General features: G+C 55.7%; 2 protein-coding genes across 2 annotated transcripts in view; both read right to left on the reverse strand.

Moving 5' to 3' along the window:
* Window positions 1–1,172: 1,172 nt before the first annotated feature.
* LOC121098020 (hydrocephalus-inducing protein homolog) lies at window positions 1,173–19,966 on the reverse strand. Its single transcript, XM_040615548.1, has 25 exons — window positions 19,798–19,966; window positions 19,170–19,311; window positions 18,146–18,305; window positions 16,787–17,416; window positions 16,120–16,293; window positions 15,592–15,794; window positions 15,231–15,413; window positions 14,867–14,986; window positions 13,362–13,521; window positions 13,085–13,257; window positions 12,374–12,572; window positions 11,415–11,514; window positions 10,438–10,537; window positions 9,808–9,976; window positions 9,290–9,528; window positions 8,855–8,969; window positions 8,007–8,211; window positions 7,415–7,650; window positions 6,661–6,824; window positions 5,512–5,704; window positions 4,865–4,970; window positions 4,016–4,279; window positions 3,295–3,440; window positions 2,736–2,957; window positions 1,173–1,555 (listed from the first exon to the last, which is right to left on the reverse strand). Exons 1-25 carry the CDS (start codon window positions 19,919–19,921, stop codon window positions 1,391–1,393), a joined length of 4,692 nt encoding a protein of 1,563 aa, XP_040471482.1. The 5' UTR covers window positions 19,922–19,966; the 3' UTR covers window positions 1,173–1,390.
* Window positions 19,967–20,553: 587 nt separating this feature from the next.
* Window positions 20,554–20,746, reverse strand: part of LOC121098021 (hydrocephalus-inducing protein-like) — a 46,530-nt gene continuing 46,337 nt past the window's right edge. The window contains exon 16 of the mRNA XM_040615550.1: window positions 20,554–20,730. Coding sequence (XP_040471484.1) covers window positions 20,554–20,730 — 177 coding nt within the window. The remainder of the gene's footprint in view (window positions 20,731–20,746) is intronic.

Below are 20,746 nucleotides of genomic sequence, written 5' to 3' on the forward strand. Positions count from 1 at the left end.
TGCGTTCGCCCTGGGCTGGGGGACTGCACAGAGACAGTGACTCGGGTCAGCTAACGCGTTGTTACACCATCAGTTTTCCCAGCCTCAGAGACTTCCCCAGGTGGTGCCCTGATGTCCCCTTCCCGGTCCTGACCCACCACGTGGCTCTCCCCTGAGCCAGGTCAGCTCCTGCGCGGAGCACACGTGTCAGAGCGAGCACAGGAGGCTCCGAAAGGCCCTGAAAGCGGGCAAGGAGAAAGTCTCCAGCTGCAGCTGGGAAGATGGCAATGAAAGCGGATGACAGTACAGGGATGAGAAAGCAATCAGTGTTTTGGGGTGAAGTGGCATGTTCTTCTCCCCATGCCCTCAGCTACCAATTGAGACACCCCGGGCATGCCTAGCTGCCACACTGAGGCAGCACCTTACCATCCAGACTGGGTGGAAGCAGCTCCCCAGTGTGGCTCAGTGCCCTTTCGTCCTCCACAGCCGCCATCCAGTTGTATTCCAGGGCCACATTCCCTGTGCTGGACAGCAGGAAACTGAAAAGCAAGAAGGAGGAGTGAAAAGACAATGACCAATAAATACAAAGCAAGTAGAAAAGTAACACTGTATGGTGAGCTTCTGGTACCCCTTCCTTGATGCTCAGGAGTATCTTTGTCCCCAGGCAACTCTGCCACATCTAGACCACTGCCCTGGGCTGCCCCAAGACAAAGTGTTTCAAAGTTTGGAGGTTAAAGAGGAAAGGGCAGGCATGGTGCCCAGGAGACTTAATCCAAGGGTCTTATCTGGTCTCTACATCTCAGTTTGACATTATTTTGACTGCAAACCTGTCCTCGAGCAGATGAGGACAGGCAACACGCAATGGAAGCAAACCCATGGTTGCTGTCAGCAGAAAGGCATGGCAGAATTGAACCTTTCCTGGCACGCCTTGGCAGGACGGTGGCCACCATCTCCTGCTTGGCTTTATGTGCAGATACGCAGGCCCCAGCACCCTGCCAGGACTTGGACAGGATGAAACAATACATGATTTGTTTAAAGAGAAGAACAGCAGGTGAGACTGAACACAAAGCCCTAGAAGGGACTCGGCATCTCCAGGCGCCCAGGATGTGTGGAAGCTGAAACCTCAGAACCAGCAGGCAGCAGCACACACACCCCTGCCCCCACCCCCCGCCAGGGCTAATCACCCAGTTAGAAATTAGAAGAGGTTTATTAAGTGGCCAAGCAATAAACACGTCAGTGTTTATTTTTTTGCCTTTATTGGCACTTTATTGCCTTTATTTTCACCGGACCACGAGTAGAAGGAGAAGCAGAGTCCACCAGAGAGCACGGCACAGCTCCGGCGAAGCAGGCACCAGGTCAGCCCTGGGCAAAGGCAGCTCCCACGCACGGGTCCCTGCCTGGCCTCTGGCTCTCACGGGAATGTCCTCGTCTGGAAGGGCAAGGTCTCCTCGAACTGAATCGTGTCCGTATCCAGCTTGAGCTCAGCGTAGTCGACAACAGCACTGAGGCAAAGCTCCACCTCACGGCTGCTCTCCTCCAGGACAGCGTGAGCTGGTTCTGGGTCTGTCTCGATCACCTCCAAACAGGAAAGGGAAGAATCACTGAGCAGAGCCTAGAAAGCCCGGCTGAGCAAGAGGAGGCTTTTGGCCTCCAAGATCAGCCACGTACAGGGGCTAGAAAGGACCATTCCCATTTACTTCCCCGGGAAGGTGACAAAACTTAACCCTTCCATTAGAGTGTTTGTTTCTACCGACTGAACACCATAATCATGTCCATGACTGGGAATACACCCGTGGGGACAAAGACTGGGTCATAGGTACCTGTCCCTGTGTTTCAACCCTGTAGAGTGTCAGACCTTTTTCACGGCCCACTACAGATCCAGCAGGCCTCTAAATTAGGACTAAGTTCCCCTGTGGGAGTTCTGTGGATGGAGAACCCCAAGACTGAACAAAACCAGAAAGCACCTTTTCCCTCTTGTCTTAGCGGGAGGTGCTTTCCAGACACCATGTGTGGGGCAACAGCCACGCTGGTGAGGGCTGGGGACGGGCGTTTTGGAATGGGGACGAACTCACTAGGAAAGCCTCTGACTGCTGCTGCTGATGGGGAAGAAGTGTGGTTTACAGCTCTTAAAAAGGCTCAGAAACTAGGGAGGAACACGTGCCAGGTACGTGTGTGTGGCAGTTTCTGGAGCGATGCTTCTCCAGACTGCTGCACGACTGCCAGGCAGCGCCCGGGCTGCTCCACAATGAGATATCCCACACAACATGGGCACCACCACCAAAATCTCTGCTATCAGGGTAGGCAGAGCTGACAGCTCACCCACCATGTGCCGGTGGGCTGGCCAGCGCACACACAAGAGCACTAGTGTGGCTCTCCACTCCAAAACAAGAGTCAGAGTGCAGCGCCTTAAACTCCTTGCTGGTGAAAAGGCACTGAATTCGATGAAGAAATTTTAACACCACAAAACGTGATAAAATCATAAAATGTGCCCTCCCGTTCAACACAGGTTGCAACACTTCAGCTTTTGGCAGAGACCGGTAGTTTGCACGTGGCTAAAGGTGTCTTGTCAAAAGACCTCCCCATTTTGTGTTGGTGTCACAGGTCACTGCATCTGCCTCTCCCCCAAAACGCACTGCGGGTGAACCTCACGGGTGGATTAAACGTCAGGAGGACGCAGGAGCTGCTCAGCCAGCAGAGATGGTGGCCTGCCAGGGTTTTTTGCAGCAGCTCCGTTAGCTTTTCCTGTTTGCACTTACCTTCTTCTTCACAGGCCACGTGGCTCCTGGGCCCCTCATGGTGGTATCCACCCACTTGATGGTGCGCAGGCAGTCATCCCAGTCTTTAATCTGCTCCGGCGGCAGTGGGAAGGTGATCCTAGCCACCTTGCACTTCACAGGGTGCATTTTGAAGGTGACCGCGACATCCGATTTCAAGGTCACTGTGATGGCCTTAGCACAGCCAGCATGGAGGTGTCCCACCTAGGGAGAACCAGAGAGCCAAGACCAAACTGGAATCACTAGCAAGGGCAGGACTGACAGCAAAGAGATCGATGTGGTGAGCAGCTGTGCCAGGAATCTGCCTCTTACTGTGTATTCATCTGAGGTTTGACAGAGGAAAATACAAAAGATGCCACCTCCCGCAACACTGAGCCTTTTCTGTGGGGTTGACAGCCCCGTGCCAGCTAAGCCAGGGATTGCAGCTCCTTTGTGGCACTGAAACAGGCTCTCACCGGTACGTGGTGACTCCCTGCCAGCTCCTGGGAACCCGCCGGGCAGGGCTGGAGCAATGGGAAAAGGCAGAGCCACCCAAACTCACCTTGGGGGAGAAGTGAAATGGGGTGTCTGCCAGCCACTCAAACCGCATCGCCTCTGTCCTGCTGCGGTTGGTGATGGTGAAGGTCACGCTGTAGGGTTTCCCGATGTGACAGTCCCCGAACGGGATGTGATTCACTCTGGCAGCTGCTAGGAAGGAGAGCAGGAGGTCTCAGTGTGCCTGAGGTCCATCCACCCCCCTCACATCCACAGAGACAGGCGTGGCCAACTCTTCCTTGCTCCAAGCCTTCCTCCCTGGGGAGACGCAGTTCCCCATCCTACTGCTTCCACGGAAACACCCTGCCACATCCCTAAACCCGTGGCTGTGCGGAGCCACGCAGCACAGCATGCACTGCCCCTCTGCACAGAGCCAGCACGCTCCCAGACCGCCAGGCCAGGGGGTGACAGCACAGGCTGCGTATATCGAGGGCACAAATCATTAGACACGGGCTTCATCTCCATAGCATACCATGGGCTGGCAGCCCTCCTTTTGGAGATACTCAGCTGAACGTGGGTATCTCTGACCCTTCCCTGCTAGCCTGCAAGCTTCTCCCTTGACAGACGATCTTCTCTTCTGCTCTCAAGCTGCCTCTTAAGCCTCTGCAGGCTACAAAAGGCAGCAGGATCTGGCTGCTAAAGCTGGACCGCAGGTGCACGGCACAGGGTGAGCAGAAACGTCTGTTTCCCTGTTCCTTGATCCACCTGGGCAGCCTTTCCTCTCTTACCCTCAATTACGTCTTCCTCTAGATTGCCCTCAGCATTCTCCTCCTCCTCACTGTCTGCCACCAGTCCGTGGATGTTATCTAGCGTGAAGTCATCCTCGTAGCCTTCGCCCACCAGCTGAATGTCGTTCTCCTCATACGGGTTGTTCACCACCGACAAGTGGATCCTGCCTTCCACACGTTGGGCCAGGGTGGGTTTGAAAAGCACGTCAAACTCTGCTAATTCCCCACGGAGCAGGACCAGGAGAGCGGTGTGAGGCTTCCTCTCTGCACAGCAATGAAATCAGCGACAAGTGATACAGCTGTACCGCTGAAATATTTCCGTGGGGCGTAAGGGGTTGAAACCCAGCTGCCTCTAAGCACAGGTTCTCCCACCAATGGTGCCAGACCCTCCTCCTATGCTCACAAGGCTACGACAGCACCACGCGTATCACTGCTGAAGTGCCTTAAACACAGGTTAACACCCAGCGCTCACTCAAACTGCAGCCAGTCAGCTCCTGCCACACGTAAAGCTGAGCCAAAGAATGGGTTTGGCTTCTGTTGGCTGGCTGTGGGCTCAGGGGCTGCCTCCATTCAGGCTGCTACTCCCACACGCAGCAAAGACCTCAGATGGTCCGCTGAAGTGGTGACAGCCCCCCGCAACTCAACCCACCATGTCCAGAGGAACAGAAAAAACTTCCAACCACTTTCTAGGAGGAAGCCCTGCGCAGAGTCCACATGAAAAGCTGGGGGTACAGAGAGCCCCAGCGAAGAAACAACATCTAACATTTGGCGGCTGCTTGGCCAAGCCAAGAGCAGGGCACACAGTTCTCCCCTGTGTGGATGACCGCGCTTCACACTTACGGGATTCACCTCCTGCAGGAGAGTCCTTCACGCCCCCAGCTTGGTAGACGCATTGTGTGGTGGGCCTGGCTTTCAAGAAGAAAACTCCCACTTCATCCAACAGGTCTATCGTCAACTGAGAAAAAGGAACACAGAGCACAACCACACTGGTGTGGGTACAGGGTGACATGTGGGTTGGCACTGTACTGGTGCTGGTCCAGCACGGGGCATCCAGCATGCTTCCCCGCTTCAAACACAGCTCTTAGCTAAACTTACAAAGTTCAAGTAAAACTAGACAGAAAAAAGAAGTGTTCAGAGGCGTTGGGATACAAAAGTAATGAACATAATTTTTCATTAAAGTGTATTTGATCCCATTTTACTACAATCTAATGCAACTAGGACATCACACGTGCCCACCCGAGAATCAAAGCGTGAGAAAAGAGATGGGGGGAAAACACCCCACCAACTTTCTTGCATTGTATTTAACTGAAAAGGATAGGCTGGTCAGAAAAATCGCATTTCCAAGAGGAACTCTCTTCCTGGAAATGACAAGTCAGTCATTTGCTTAAAAAGAATTTCTGAGAGCTGTTTCCAGGTCTGCCATGTTTCCTGGGACCTTTTCTCCATGAGACAAGCACTTGCTCCCAGACCAGAGCGTTCCCTGAGCAGGTCCTCACCTGGACAGGTAGGGTGCCACCATTATGAAGGACCAGAGGGAGTTTTTGTGAATCACCCAGCAACAGCTTCTTAAAGACCAGCAGAGGGTTCCCTCTCTTACTGTGAAGTACCGGGCGCAGGACTGTCACCCGAGGCAGAGTCCCATCTCCACTGACACGGAAGGTCAGGCTTTGCGCTTTAATTGCTGCAGGGCTGCAGGAAAGGCAGAGGAGAGATCGTGACGGCCGGCACTAACCAATTTCCCACCTGGCAAGCAACAAAGAGGGGCCACCCACTGCATTTTCCCTGGCTGGTGCTCCTGTACCCCATGACACAGGTCTCCTCCACCCCCTCCTCCCAGTCCGATCAGGGCCATTCACAAGAGCTCTGAAGAGCCAGAGCCTTCCAGAGTAGCAGTTAAAGAACACGTCACTGAATCGAATCATGCAGCACAGCAGGTAAATAATGAGGCGACAGGTGAGACATGGCAAATTCACTGGCTGCGATGATATGAGGCACATGTAAAAAGCACGAGCGCAGCATGGAAATAGTATAAAAGCAAGAAGGGAAAAATAAATAGCACCGTCAGTAATGATTATTTCCAAGGACGCTAAAAAAGGAATTGCGTACTAGAGCAGAAAGCTGACTTGTCCTGACTCAGCCACTAAACGGCTGGGGAAGAGCCGGTCAGAGCCCTGGTACACACGTCCCAGGACAGGGGAACTGGGCTCCTCTTTTAGAAGGGCTCCAGTCGCTCCTTTGACAGAGAATCGCTTAACATACCCCAGGTAATCACATACAATCATCTCATTTTAACAGAAACAAGGAGGAAATAATGCACGCTGGCTGGCTGGCACAGAAACGGCTTCATCTAAACCTTTGTCCTTGGAAAGCCCCAGCTCAACTGTTGCACATCTCCATTTCTTGCTGATTCACTAACTCCCAGCTGGCTACCAAATGCTGCACTGTCTTCACAGTCACTCGCAGAGGCTAAGCTATAACCCCTTCTCTTTCTACTCTGTCTAGTAGTTACCGCCTCTATTCTCTAACACTAAGCACTCTGCCTAAGGCTACTGAGAGCATCAGGGTTAACAAGAGGTCGGGGTCCTCCCAGAGGAGGGGCAGCCATCAGGCAGGTCCCCCTGCCCACATTTCACAGGGGGAGTTACCTCGCCAGGGAAGCCTCAAAAGTGCACTGGTAGCTCTGCATCATCTGTGGAGTGAAGGTCACCGTAGCAAAGGCGTGGGAGCAGCTGGGCACGCACATCCGAACGGGATCCACCTTGAAAATGTCACTGATGGGGCTGTGAAACTTGGGGGAACCCACAGAGCCCTGTTAGGAGGAAACATCCTTCAGTGTTTCGTACGCAGTCTTATTCTCATATGCGTCACCGGGAACAGCCCCAGACAGCGTGTCTCCCTTCCTGCTTGCCCTGGGCAGGCTCCTTCCATCGCAGGGGTGACTCCAAAGGGTGCTGACCTTGCACAGGGAGCCCAGGAGCGCAAAAGCTGGCTTTGAGCACTGGGCAGCCACCCCAGCACACAAGGGAGGGGGGCACTGCACGGAAACCCCGCGACTAACCTCAAACTGGCCTTTAAAGAGAAGGAAAAGGCCAGGGAGCCTGAGGGAATGGTCTGCTTTGAGCCCAGGCACGTCAGGCCAGTAAAGGCCCCCTCTGAGCAGGCTTCCCAGAGATGTGCAGAAGGGTTTGGGTCTCCCACCAAAGACCCAGCCAGAGCGGTGAGCCAAAGCCTTGCTCGAGACGTGCCAAATTCAGAACTGCCACCCTGGCACTGCTGCTCCCCCCTGTAGCCTGACCTGCACGGAGCTGGACTAGGGCGGGCAGGAGGAAGCAACGAGTCTGGAGAACAAGGCAGCGCAGCCTGTAAAGAGCAACGGTCACCTTGGCCTCTTGTTCTTACCTCACCGGCGATGGGCTTGATGGAAAGGACCACATCGCAGGGGACTTTGTTGACATTGTGGATCTTGAAGCGAGCTGTGGCCCGGTGCCCAACCCGAACGTCGGTGAAGATAAACTTGTTCTCATCTCTGACATACACACCCTTGTCTCGCACCGTCTGCGGGGTCTGGCAGAGGTTGACGTTGCTGCAGATTCGATGCTCCTCAAAGATGGACTCGATGTCATCAACCACAAATGCTGCGAGCAGAGCAGAGGGAGGGCTGAATGCTGAATTCCTGATGAATTTTTCGGGACCCTGCTGGCCTCTCGGAAGGCTTGATAAACCCTTTCTGCCCAGGTCACTGCAAAACCCAGCCTTGGGTGGGGGGTCGGCTGCGAGGATGGAGCTCAGTCCCAGTCAAGGAGTATTGCTTTCCTTTTATCCTTCCATGCATCCCTCCCAGCCTCTCCCCGCTGGCTGACTTGAAAAGAACTGGAACCTCTGAGGATTTTAGGGTTTAGCCTCAAGGTCAGGGCGCCTCTCTAACCAAGCAGTAAGTTTAGGTGCTGACCAGCAGCAGGTCTGGCTGTGGGAACCTGTGGACGGGGCGTACCTGGGAGGCAGGACTCAGCCAGCAGGGTATAGGGGATGCCGAGGGGATTGTCCTGGGGGTCTCTGTCGCTGATATCGATGCGCAGGTGCTCCTCGCACGTCCCCAGTGATTCCGCAGAGCAATCCACCGTGATCATCTGCTGGCCCCCAGGAGGGATGGAACCAAAGCCAGGGTACACCGTGAACATGCCTAGAGTGACGTGAGCCTGCAGAAAGAGTCCCAGGAGAGGCTGACGTCCAGCAGCCCAGCCTTGAGCATCCCCAGCAAGGAGTACGCCACTCCTCAACCTCCAGCCAGGCCGAGCCCCCAGTCCCAGGGCAGGGAGGGATGACTCCACGGCCCAGAGGCAGCCCCAGGACGAGAGGGACAAGCCAGGAGGAGCTGCAGGCCTGTCCTGGCTGGCACAGAGGAAGGAGTTTGGGTGTAAAAGGTGAAGGTGCTAGCTGGGATCCTCCAGCCTCAGGGGTAAAACAGGAGAGCAGAAATAACTGTGAGAAGTGACGGGAGGGAAGGGAGGGGACTGGGAAGACGAAAACACAAGGTCATCTGGTATCTATGGAGTGGGACTTCAAACAGGAACGTGCCCACATCTGTGGTATTCACAGACCTATTCTGGCTAGCAGCCACCAAAACACGGGACCTGCTCCTCTCTCTTGACCCCACAACTCCAAGTCTGAGCCAGAGCACGGGACTGTCAGTGCAACTGAGCAGCTCCTGCCTCTGCTTGTGGCTGGGAGATGACAGACCTCCATCATGCAGACCATGTCCCACCCCACGGTGATGAGCCCCCCTCAGCGTCCTCCCCCAGCACCCGCAGCAGTGTGTCTTGGGGAACGGGAGCCACCCACCTGCATGAAGGGGCTGGCAACCTTCTGCAGCGAGCGCTTGCTTTTCTTGGCTGAGGAAGTCCTTTGGTGTAAGTTCTCACTCTTGTCAGAGTGGGCAGATTTCATTTGACATCCACTAAGAGGAGAAAGCAGAAACATCCACCATGCTGAGCCCCCACCCTGCCTTCCTCTGAAGCCAAAGCTGACCTTCCCCTCCCCAGAGGAAAGCCTCCCTGCCCCTCGCAGCCCCGGCGGCACCTCCTGCAGCTTACGGACAGCTCAGCTGTATCACCAGCTTTGCCCGACACACGGGGACCCTGAGGCACTTTTCCACTCCCCGTTCACAAGCTGGCGACGTGAACTGGACAATAACCCAGGTGTCTGGGCTGCCTGTCACACACCAGCCACGCTGTCGTGCCTCCTCAGGCAGGACAGGTGGTGCAGGTCTTCTCTCACCTTTTCTCTTGCAATCGGGATGCGTCCTGGTCTGCTCGGTAGATGAGGAATTTAAAGTCAAGGCTGCCTTTGTTCTCCAGCATGAAGGTGCAGGTTTTCCTGCTGCCCTTCACCATGGCACCGAAGTTGATGGGCGAGGCGGGGTGAATGCTGTACTTGCTGAACACAGCTTTCGCCGACACTCTCACTGGGATGACGGCGACTGTCTCGCCTCCTCCGCAGATGCTGGACTCCATCACCTGCAGCCAGAGGAGGGCTTGGTAAAACCAGCAAAGAGGCCAGCCTCTGACTCTGTTCCCTGATCCCATCCCAGGTCCCCATCAGCTCATCCTCCCTGTTTCAACGCCTCCTCCGGAGCCAGACTTTCAGCTCCGCTTAGGAAGCATCACAAATGTTTTCTGAGACATTGCTGTCACCTACGAGAATTACCCAGCTAAAGCCCTCCTTCCAGAAGGCACCTGTCCTGCTCACGCTCCCAAGACGTGCTGTGCCACCACTGCCTGGCTGGGGCAGCTCACCTGGCAGTGCAGGATGGGTTTGTCCTCGATACTCATTTCCATCTGGGGGTGGAAGAACACCTGGACCTGCACAGGGTGCCCGGAGGCAGCCAGCAGGCCCTTCTGCGGCTGGATAGCGAAGTGGCTTGCCAGGTCTGGTATGGTGGTGCCTGCAGCTTTCAGCTGGAAACTGGGGAGAAAGGGAAGGAACAAAGACCTCTGCAGTTAAAAGTACAAGTGCCACCGGCACAGCCAGGACTTGACATAAGACCATAAAAAAATTAAAAGGGAAAGAGTCCAGCTCTGCTTGGGGAATCTCAGATCTTGACAGAGTGCAGACCATCATGAGTGCATCCCCTCCTTTAAAGAGTCATAAAGAGAAAGGAGCTGCCCCTCAGAGGAAGGCAATGGATCTCAGCAGTGAGTGGCTTCAATTTCAGGGTCTCTCCTGGTTCCTGCTCAGCTGTGAAGGACTGCTGGTGTGGGGCTGCACTCTCTTAAAGTCTTTGAGATTAGGGAGCCCGGGCTTTTTATTTAACCAGACCACGAGGCAGCCAGCACGGGAAGCGGTTCTAGCCATGGGCAGGAGGAGAAGGCAGGCCTGGGCAGACGGTGGCACCACGCGTTCACAGAGCAGGCAGCTGGACCCACCTGTACGCAATCTCGTACTTCCCCTTGTTCCTCAGAGTCAGCACTTGCTTCGCATCATCCAGGACTTTCAGGACTCCAAAATCCACGGTGCCACCTGCACCTGCAGAAAACCCGCAGAGCCAGGCAAGAAATGGGGAGTATTAGTGAGCTGCTACAGACCACACCAAGTGACAAGACAGATATTTCAACACTTCCAGGCCAACTTCAATTGGCCTCTCAATACTGAAATGGGGCTTATAAGAAAGGTGGGGACAGGTGTTTCCTGGGGGGCTGTAGTGGCAGGACAGGGGGCAATGGCTTTGAACTGGAGGAGGGGAGATTTACATGAGCTGTTGGGAAGAAATTCTTCACTGTGAGGGTGGCGAGGCACTGGCAGAGGCTGCCCGGAGCAGCTGTGGCTGCCCCACTCAAGGCCGGGTTGGATGGGGCTTGGGGCAACCTGGGCTAGTGGAAGGTGTTCCTGCCCATGGCAGGGGGGTTGGGACAAGACGATCTTTGAGGTCCTTTCCAACCCAAACTGTTCTATGACATTTGGAGTTCTCAGGCAGCCCAAAACCCTTCTCAGCAAGTTTCCATTCTTGGAAATTTTCTTTAGCTACTTTGCTGCCCTTGCTCTTCTTACTCGGAGAATATCTGCAGGGTTTAGCAGGTGAGGAGCTGGGTTTCTGCCTTCTTGCTTCCAAGCACTGATCCAACAACTTTATGTGCCCTGCTGAGCCCTCAGGAGCTGCCAATTGCTCGCTCACATCGCTGTGGTTTCTAAGCCCCCAGACCAACCTGCACACTGCAAAGCTCAGGGGCGAGAGACTCGAGGCTGGCTGTGCCCTGACAGCCCTTCACTCCACTCAACCTGCAGGATACGCGCTTTATGTGACCGGGCCACGCTTGCATGCTACCCCATCCCAAGCGCTTTGGTTGCTCACCTGCCAAGGCAAGGCAACGCACCCGGACTGCTTTGTTTTGGGGCATCCACTGACCTTTAGGAATGTCGATGACTGGAGCAACATCATAGCCCTCTGCAGAAATGCGGATATTTTCAGCCTGGACAATCCCCAGGATGTTTTCTGCATCTGAAACCTGAGGCAGCGAGAAACGAACACTGCTTAGACCGTTCTATTAAATTCTTTTGGTAGACAACGTACGAGTCCTTGTCTCTGCTGGCTGCTTCCACCATGGCCTCCCCTGCTTGACAAGCACTTGTGGATTCCCAAACTCTCCCAACCTGCTCATCTCACGGGCTGACCCAGCGAGATGCTGCTGCAGTAAGAAGCCCTACCAGCCCAGCTCGGCACTCCTTCAGCAGGGAGTGCTGCCGCGGAAGCACCCGGGGAGACACAGCGATGGAAAAACAACCTCAAGAAGTGTGAGGTGTCCCAGAGCAGGTGGCATTGACCGTCAACCCTCTCCCCTTCAATCACCCAGCATCCTCACTGAAGTGCAGCCCCCAAACCACGGGGAACAAAAGCCCAGGGTGACAGCTTGCTGCTCTCCGTTAAGAGCCCCGGACAGGCTCCAGCATGGGCGCAGGGAGCACGCCGAGGTCTGGACAGCCAAACAACAGCATTCAACCACGCACAGCGGCAGGGTGGCTGTAACGCGGGCTCAGGACACAGCGCCTGGTTGTCTGGGCTGACGCAGATGCTCAGGGATGCACCATGTGCTCTGGTGAACCCAGGCTGAGGCAGCAGAAGTTGGGGTCACAGCAGCCTTGTGTCCCTCAGGTGCAGCTCTTCCTGGCCCGGCAGCACACATGCCCCCTGAAGCTCAGCTATAAGAGCAAGTTCCTTGCTGCTAAGGGCCTGCCCCCCCGGCGATGCGGGTAGAAAGGAACCTCCGGAAGGCTCATCCTTTGTCCCCCTCTTTGCAGGGAACCCTTCAAGCACAGCCTCCACCCCGAAAGATCTCGCCCTGCCAGGGAGGGCACAGTCCCCCTCACCTCCAGTCGGATCTTCTTCTTAATGCTGAGAGCCTTTGTGGGCTTGAAATACAGATGCACGTCAAACTCCGTGCGCGGACCAACGATGCCCTCGCGTTGTGACATGGAGAAGTCCTCGCCCAGGTTTTCCAGCCCACAGAGCCGCCAGGCCACAGGCAGCAGGGTGCTGTTTCGCAGGACCAGGGTCTTGCTGTCCTCCCTGCAGAGGCGGAAAGACACCCTGCACCAGCTGCTCCATGGTCAGGATAGGCCTTGCAACTGAATGCATCTTGGAGCAGCCCTATGCATTAGTTTATATATATATCTTTATCTATACACATCCAGTATTTATAGTATCCATAACATTAGTTAAATGTTTTCTCTGTGTCACAAGTCTCAGAGGTGAGGTCCTGGGGAAGGGCTGGGCGCTAACGGTGTATCCAACAGAAGGGACATAAGGAGGAGCAACTGCACTGCTCTCCAAACCAGCAGACGAGATACAAATGAATCAAGATGCCCATTGCACCACGTTGCTGGGGGCTACAGAGCTTGTGGCTGTCCTGAGAGAACCAAGCCAGCAAGGAACGGTGAGCAAGAGACCGGGAACTGCTGGCAGAAAGAGGGACGCCAGCCCAACACCCAGCCTGAAGGGCCATGCAGCCAGCCAGAGAGGCTGAAGGGGAGCTCACCGACAGCACCCGTCCCCAGCAGAGGGGCCGTGGGATGACTGACCTGTGCAGAAGCAGCCTGTTGAAATGCACATGCTCGGGGCTGACCCTCAGCTCCACCTGCACCCCCTGGCAGCACAGGGGGAAGACCACCGGCTCTGGGTTCTCCTTAATGCGGCAGACGAGCTTGTCTTCCACCAGACCAGCTGAAGTGGGGTACGCCCAAATGCTCAGCTTCTAGCCCCGTCCCCGAAACAAGAAATACAGAAGAGCACTCAGTGAGCAGGAGGAATGGCTCCTGGGCACTTACACCAGTGCCTGCCCTACCTGCTGTCCCCTACCTGCTTCTCGTTCGGTTTCAGCCTCATGCTGGGAGGTTCTACAAGGAACGTGTCCGCCTTGAGATCGCGCTCAAAGGAGAAATGCGCCTCTACTTCCAAGGGGGTGACGTTGAGGATGGTTATCGTCTCACAGTTGCTGGGATAGTTCAGTGCCTTGTACCTGTCCACAAAAGGGGAAAAGGCTGCAGAGGAGACCATCGCCTTCATCCCACACCAAGGAAAGCGCCATGTCCTGGCAGCGGGAGGCTGCACTGCAAGACCATGTTCCAACAAGCAGGCCAAGAAAAAGGATCATTTTCAGGGGCACACTGGATGCTATGTGTGTCCGTCCTTGCGTTACTTTGATGTCCACCCCTGTACTTGGTGCCTCCAGCCCAGACACGTGATGATGCACAGGCCACTTAAAGAGCATTTTACAAAATAGAAATTCAAAGACACCTGGAAAAACAGAGGTACTGCAGGCACATGGGTTCGCCCCCTTTCTTTGTTGGGTTTCCTTCCCTGCAGGGTAGAAAGAAATGCTCTTGGAAAGAGCTTTTAAAAATAGTTTAGCTTTTGTCTTCCAAAACAGTCACGAGATTGCCTTGTATTTCACAGGTTAGCTCAAGGTCTGAGGGAAGGAAATAGAGAGGATTCATTCCCAAGAGGAATGCTGAATTTAAAAAACATCCCTTCCCTCGGGTATGGAGCAGATTTTGGAGTTAAAGGGTTAAAAAGCGCAAACAGAAACCCAAGGCCATGCATCAGCCTGGCTAAAGATCCTCTTTTGCTTTCTGAACTGTTTTTATTTCATTTGCTTGGGTTGTCAAAATACCACTAGCTCTCCAGAGCTCCCACAAAGAGGAGAACTTAATTTCTAATACTGAAAAAAAAAAAGCTATGTTAAAAATAGAAATGCGCCAGCAGCTACAATGGCAACTTTTTCAGGCAGACTTTGTCCAGCATTGAGGACGGGGAAACAGAATTTCCATTTTCATTCCCCTGCAGATCCCCCGTGCCCCCATATCGGCAGGTCGAATCATAAGTCCTTACTAATATTACAAATGGAATGAATGTTTTACAAAACCATCAGCAGAATAATTGCTTGTTCAGTCCACCTGTAGAGCTCAAAGCACTTTAAAAAAAACACCATAAAGTTCATTTCGTAGGTGGCGAAGCTGAGATGTGGCGGGGGGACACAAGCTGCTCCAAGTGACCTTCAGGCTGGAAGCAGCACATGGCTCTGGCCACCAAGGCACCCACCAGGGAGGAAGATCGCTCCGTCTCTCCCCTGCTCCTCCAGGACTCACTTGCCCATCATCTGCTCAAGTTCACACATCTGTGGCCCTTCAGCCCCCTGCATCTCCCAGGCAGGTCTCCACCTGGGCCTGCCCTGAACTGTGCCTCTGGGACGGCTCGTCCCCAGACGTGTCCGTGACAGCACGAGGCCCTGGAGGTGCCATCCCAACGTCCCATGCTGCGCAGGCAGCACATCAGTGTGCTCGCTCAGGGCGGGGAGCACGTACCAGTCTCTTGACTTCCCACACAGCAGCGGTCCAAAGTGGAAGACACCCGTCTCCGTGACATACTGCTTGAAGACAATGTCGTCGTCTGCCTTGCTCTTCCTCCGGTGGGGAAACACCAGCCTGGGCAGAGAAAACAGGGAATGAGGAGCCGTGAGATGCTCCAAGCAGAAAACCTGGTCAGAAAGCCGTAACCCTTACTGGTGGCTGCGGTACCAGTATTCCCAGCTCCAGGCATGGGACAAGATGCTGGGCGGCTCAGGCAGCACGCTCTGCCCGAGCCAGAAGGTCACCGGGGTACAAGGGGCAGCCCTGGCTCTGAGCCCAGGGGGGAGCAGCGTGGGAGGCTCTCAGGGGCAAGCCTTACCGTGGGTCTTGGCTGATGGTGGGGTACAGGCAGGTGCCCCTGCAGGGCAGCTGGTACAGTCGCTTTGTCCCCAGGATCTCGAAACGCAGCGTCTGCTCAAACTGGCCCAGCACCGTGGAGCTGAAGTGGACCTTCAGTTCCACCTCGCCGCGGGCAGGCACTATCCACCGGCAGCTGCTCAGCCTGGCAGTTAAAGAGGGGGCTTCAGACACGGCTAATGAGCAAACAAGACGAGGAGGAGGGTTGTGGACTCGCCATCCCACGGAGGCACCAACAGAGGGGCCCTGAGGAGCTGGGGATGACAGACCTCACTTGACAGGGTGGCCGCGAAGCAGAAGGATCTCCTCAGCCCTCAGCTCACCTGACATGTCTCGGCGGGGATGGGACCGTGTCCTCGCCGCTTTGGTGCGCCCCAGGAGAAGATGTGGGTGCTTCCCTGTCCAGCCCCTGGAGACATCTCCTGCCCCGACCGGAGCTCTGCTTCTCCCTCGCAGCCTCCCAGCTGCCCGCAGCTTTCTCCTTGCTCAACTGGCTCCTCACAGGGGCGACCTGCTCCTCTGCGGTCTGAGCCACAAGGGGAGGGAGAAAACAGAGAGGTGAGACCTGCCCCGAGACATCCCCCTCCGGGAAAGCAAGCTGTGGGTTTGTTAACAATTAGGGGAAGCACTAAATAAACAACCGCATCTGCCCAGGGACTTGGTCTTCCTCATCAGGTTTAGTTTTGCCTACAACACTCTCCTTGCCCAGGACCTCAAGGCAAGGTGAGGGCTTGAGGTGTTTTTTTAAACCGTTATTCTCATCTTACAGACATCACAGTGATCCTTCCCCACCCACCCCCCTGCCCTGGCACCTTCACTTCGGGCACAACGGGGGCATCCACGAGACTTACGGCAGCATTCTTGTCGTCTTCTGCAGTGGCGCCTTCTGGCACAACAAAGACAAAGTGCTTGAGGGCTTCTCCTGCTGCAGGGGCCATCCGCTCTGCCGGGCAGTGGATCACGGAGTAGAAAGCAGTAGGGGGAATGGGAAGCCCGGAGGGACCCAGTCCAAGGCTATCCAGGACCTAAAGCGTAAGAGAAAACCCCGTTTGTACCCCTGTCACCTTCATCCTCACACTCACTCCTTAAAGGCACGGAGCTTTCGGCAATGTGGTGGGGCTTTATTTATATGGGGCACAGCGCTTCTTCATGCCCAGTGGAGTGGGCAGGCTCCAGAGCAGCGCCAGGACCTACAAGTGGGACCTAGAGAGAGAAACCTCTCCCTGGAGTGACTCAGCTGAAGGAAACCTGAGCTGCCCTGCCCTGGGACCATTTGCAATGATTTCCAGGCTGGGAAATTCTCTGAACAGACGGGATGCTTGTACAGAGAGCACTCCTGCTTCCCACCCACCTGAGGGATGGTGAGAACCTCCCCCAGCCACGGGGCTGCTGCGGAGCCATTGTGGAACATCATCGGTGGCCTGGACAAGGCTCTGTGCCATTGTCACCTGGTGGGACACGATGCACCGGGGCCCAGGAGCACGGCAGGCTCAGCCTCCGAGCCTCACAGGGCTTTACCTGCTCTGCCGCTGGCAGCTCGCTGCTCTCCAGGATCTTCCTAGTCACATCTTCTGAGCCCAGCACCTGGATGTCCAAGCAGGGCACCCCGACACCCTGGCCTCTGGCTGACACTTTTGCACCTTCCCCTTCCAGCTGAGGTATTCTGGCATCCTCAAGAGCCTTCAGTTTTGACAGATGCTCTTTCTCCAGCCTTTCCTGATGCTCCTTCTCTCTGTCCCTCCGGCTCCTGGGGCTGGATGCGTGCTGGGGCTGCTCTTCTGCTGGGTGCCGTGTGTCCTCGTGGCTCAGGGGGAACAGCAGGATACCCTGAACCCTGTCCCAGGATGACAATACACGCGCAACATCCTTCTGCGACGTCTTGTAGATATTAAACCTCAGGGCCAAGTTCTCGCTGTCACTCTGGGCCTCATTTTTGGTTTCGCCCTCTTCCAGGTCTGTGGGGCATGCAGCTGCTGCCAGGTGGGCATCCATCAGGGTGACCTTACTCTGCTTTTGCTCATCTTCCTTTGTGCAACGTGCAACAGAGCCCAGGTGCTTCCTTACAGATCGTGTCTTGACCGCCCCCTTGGCGACCTCCGACCTGTCGCTGCTGGATGTGTTGGTGTTGCTGGTGGGACTGTTCATGCCCTGAGCAGGAAGAGCAGAAAAAAGCCGTGAGCATTTCAAAGCAAAAATGATCTTTACAGTAGCACCCCAAACCTCCTTCGAGACCTGTGCTAGGCACCCTACAAATCCCAGTTCAGAACATAGCTGGTACCCGGTTTAGCTCAACAAACCAAACTCTTCAGTGTCAGACTGATGAGGAGTCCTGCAAACCAGCTGAGGAACAGAACAGGTTCCCAACCCAAGCAGAGAACTTAAGACACCTCCTTACTCCTGTGCGGTCCTCTGGGTTCATTTCTGGTGCGCTGAGCATCCCTGTGGCTGGCTGATTCTTTGCAAAGTCTGCCTGCTAATGAATACCCAAGGCCTGGGGGCATCTCCTGCCAGACATGTAGGAAAAGACCCCACATCCCAGACAGATCATGGCTCACAGGTGTAAGTCACAGGCAGAGTGGGAAGAAACGCTGGACTAAAACTACCTAGGGCTTCAGTAGTCAGTATGTGGAGTTACATGAAGCCAGGACTCAAAGGCAGCATGATCTCAGTAGGGCAGCTCTAGCAGCAAACCCATGGGAAGACACCCCGGTGCAGCAGCAGCACGATCAGACCCCGGTGGTTGTTTCCCAGCGCAGCCCCACATGTTGCTCCTGCCAGGTGCTCGTCCCCAGCACTGCGTGGGGCTCCCTGAGGCACGGCGCAGCTCCGTAGGAAGGTCCCCAGGGCTTTCAGTCATCTCTGTAAACCACCACGCACCTGCCTGACACCAGGCCGGCTTTCCCTCCTCAAAGCATTCTCTTGGTCTTTTCCAGTCTTTCTCTTCCCCTGCTCAGAATTCTTCAGCTCTTCCTCCTTCAAGCGTTCCAGCTCCTGCTGACGCTTTTCCTCAAGCTCTCGAGCTAGCTGCTCCATCTCCCTTCAGCAAGCCAAACAGAAAACACGCCCGAGAGTCACCACCAGAAGTCTGGGCTTGCCGCCAGCCCAGCTGGTCCTGCACTTCATTCCCTGACCCTGAGGCCAGGCAGAACCGTTAGGCCATCTCTGTGGACCTCCCTCAGCCTGGGGAGGCTGGGAATATCCCAAGTGGGGAGAGGTGGGAGGGGACCTCCAGGGCCAGCCAAACCTCAGCCTTGCTTCATAAGGGCAGCCTGGGCCAAACGAAGCGCGGAAACACACGCTCGCTTTGAGCGGGTCCCCCTCCCAGTTTCGGACTTAGGCTGTGCATCCTCCTCAACCCCTGCGGCCCCCCCCCCTGGGCTGCTTTGCTGGATCAGAGCTTCTCCCAGGCTGACCTGCTGCTGCAGCTGAGGGTGAGCCCAAGAGCCACCGGCTTCTATGGCCGGTGTCGCTCAGGAAGGAAAAACCTGGGAGACCAGCAAGGACTTCCCCTACGGCAGGACTGGGATCTAAACCAAGCCAGCACGGCTGTGCCTCACACCAAGCCACACCACAACCCCTCTGGTGTGGGGAAGAAGGGGGGTGAAGATGAGAATCAACGTAATTAACTTAGAGACACTTCTAAGAGCAGCGGCCAGGCAAGCCCAGAGCCCAGGTGCCGGCAGCCACCGTCTAAACCCGCGGGCTCCCCACTCAGCTGGAGAGAAGATGTTCTCTCCCGGGAGGAAGGGCCTTCCTCTGCTGGGAACCTGGGGGTCGAACTGCCCGCCTGGAGCAGACCCTTTCGGGCCTTCGCTCCGTGACCCCTCTGAGCTCAACCGAGGTCTCCGGAGCAGGAAAACCCTGCAGGGGCACCCTCCTGGGGAGTTACAGGCGCACAGACCTCTGCCTCCTCTCGCGCTGGACTTGGCGTATCTGGTTATGAAGCTGAATTTTCTGCTCCGCACTGAGGGCTTCATACTCATCCTCGTCCATCTCCCAGAGACGTTCTCTCTCCCTGCGGGCAGCTTCTTCCTGCTCCCGTCCTTCAGCCAAGGCCAGAGGAGAAACCATTAGCAGAGCTTGCTGTTGGGGGTGAGCTGCCAGGATTCACAGCTGTGTCCCGAGCCAGCCCATCATCCTGCCAGGAGGTGCTGGGGAGCTCACAGCCCTGCTCCAAAATTCAGATCAGCCCCTGAACTATCAACAGTTCACGGCGAGTTCCCGCGCCTTGCCTGGCTCCTGCGCACCAGCGTGGCGGGCAGCTGCTGCTGCTGCTTCGGTCCTGAGCCACAACAGCTGGCACTTGTGCCCAGGCTTTCAGGGTAGAGACCAAGGGAAGTCTTCACAGCCTCAGCTCTGCTCTGCTGCATTTTAAGCAACTGTGAGCTGAGCGCTGGCTACGCCCAGGCAGAAGGTGGAAGGACTAATAGGACCACTTCTTACAAGCTCTGCTGGTAACCCAGATACACACAGATAAGGCTGAGTGCTTGACAGGGAAGATTTGAGAGGTGCGGAGATGAAAGTCTCACCTTCCTGCTCTTTTGCAGATGTCTCCCAGGCTTTAAAGGACACATAATCCTGGAACAGGTTCACGACATAGATGTGAGGCCGACTTCCGACAGCTTTGAGCAGGCAGAGGAGAGCAGATGCCATGTTGTGCGCAAAGAGGGTTTCCAGGCCATCGAACACCACGGCCTGGTAGCAGTCCACTCAGCTGCGAATAAAGTTGGAAAAGGGAACAGCTTTTCTAGCCAGCTGTGGCACACACGGGGCTCTCAGCCAGTCAGTTTAACGTCCACTGTCAGCAGATGTCAAAGGACACCAGCCATCGTTGTGTCCAGCGCATCGGCCCAGACGAGCTCTGATCTTTTCCCCACGTTCTGCCACCTTGGGGGCATCTGCAGCTTCCCCCAAGGGATCCCTGCGTGCAGCTCGGGGGCTCCTCCGAGAGCAGATACAGACCTCCTCTCCAAACTGCCTCGCTGCCTGTCTCTCCGGGAGCAGGAACGCAGCATCTGCCCCCACCCCAGCCCACGTACCTGGAGCCTTTCGGAGGAGGAATGGCCCACCAGCAAGTCCTCGGGGCAGCACGCAGCTCAGACAGCCCAGCCCTCCCTCTGTGCTGCCACCGATGCTCAGCCATCGCTGCGCAGGGACGCAGGGAAGGGGAGGGTGGAGATGAGAAATGGAGGAGCCCTGCAATGTTGAAGGCCACAAGAAAAGTAAACTCACTTGGGTACCCCTGAACAGTTCCAACTGCTGGGCTTGCAGCCAGGGGTTTCCCACTAGCGGGAGGCTCGAACCAACCCTGCAGCAGCAGCTCCAGGGGACAACCCCTGGAGGGACACATCCCGTGGCTTGCAAGCCCCCGGCACAGCATCCACAGCTTTGCCCACTGCCTGCGGCCACATGACCCAGGACTGGCGCTTTGCCAACAAACTGTGGAGGCCCAGTCGAGATTTCTGCCAGAGCACAGGG

This window comes from Falco naumanni, chromosome 15, assembly GCF_017639655.2.
Source record: "Falco naumanni isolate bFalNau1 chromosome 15, bFalNau1.pat, whole genome shotgun sequence".
Taxonomy (NCBI): domain Eukaryota; kingdom Metazoa; phylum Chordata; class Aves; order Falconiformes; family Falconidae; genus Falco; species Falco naumanni.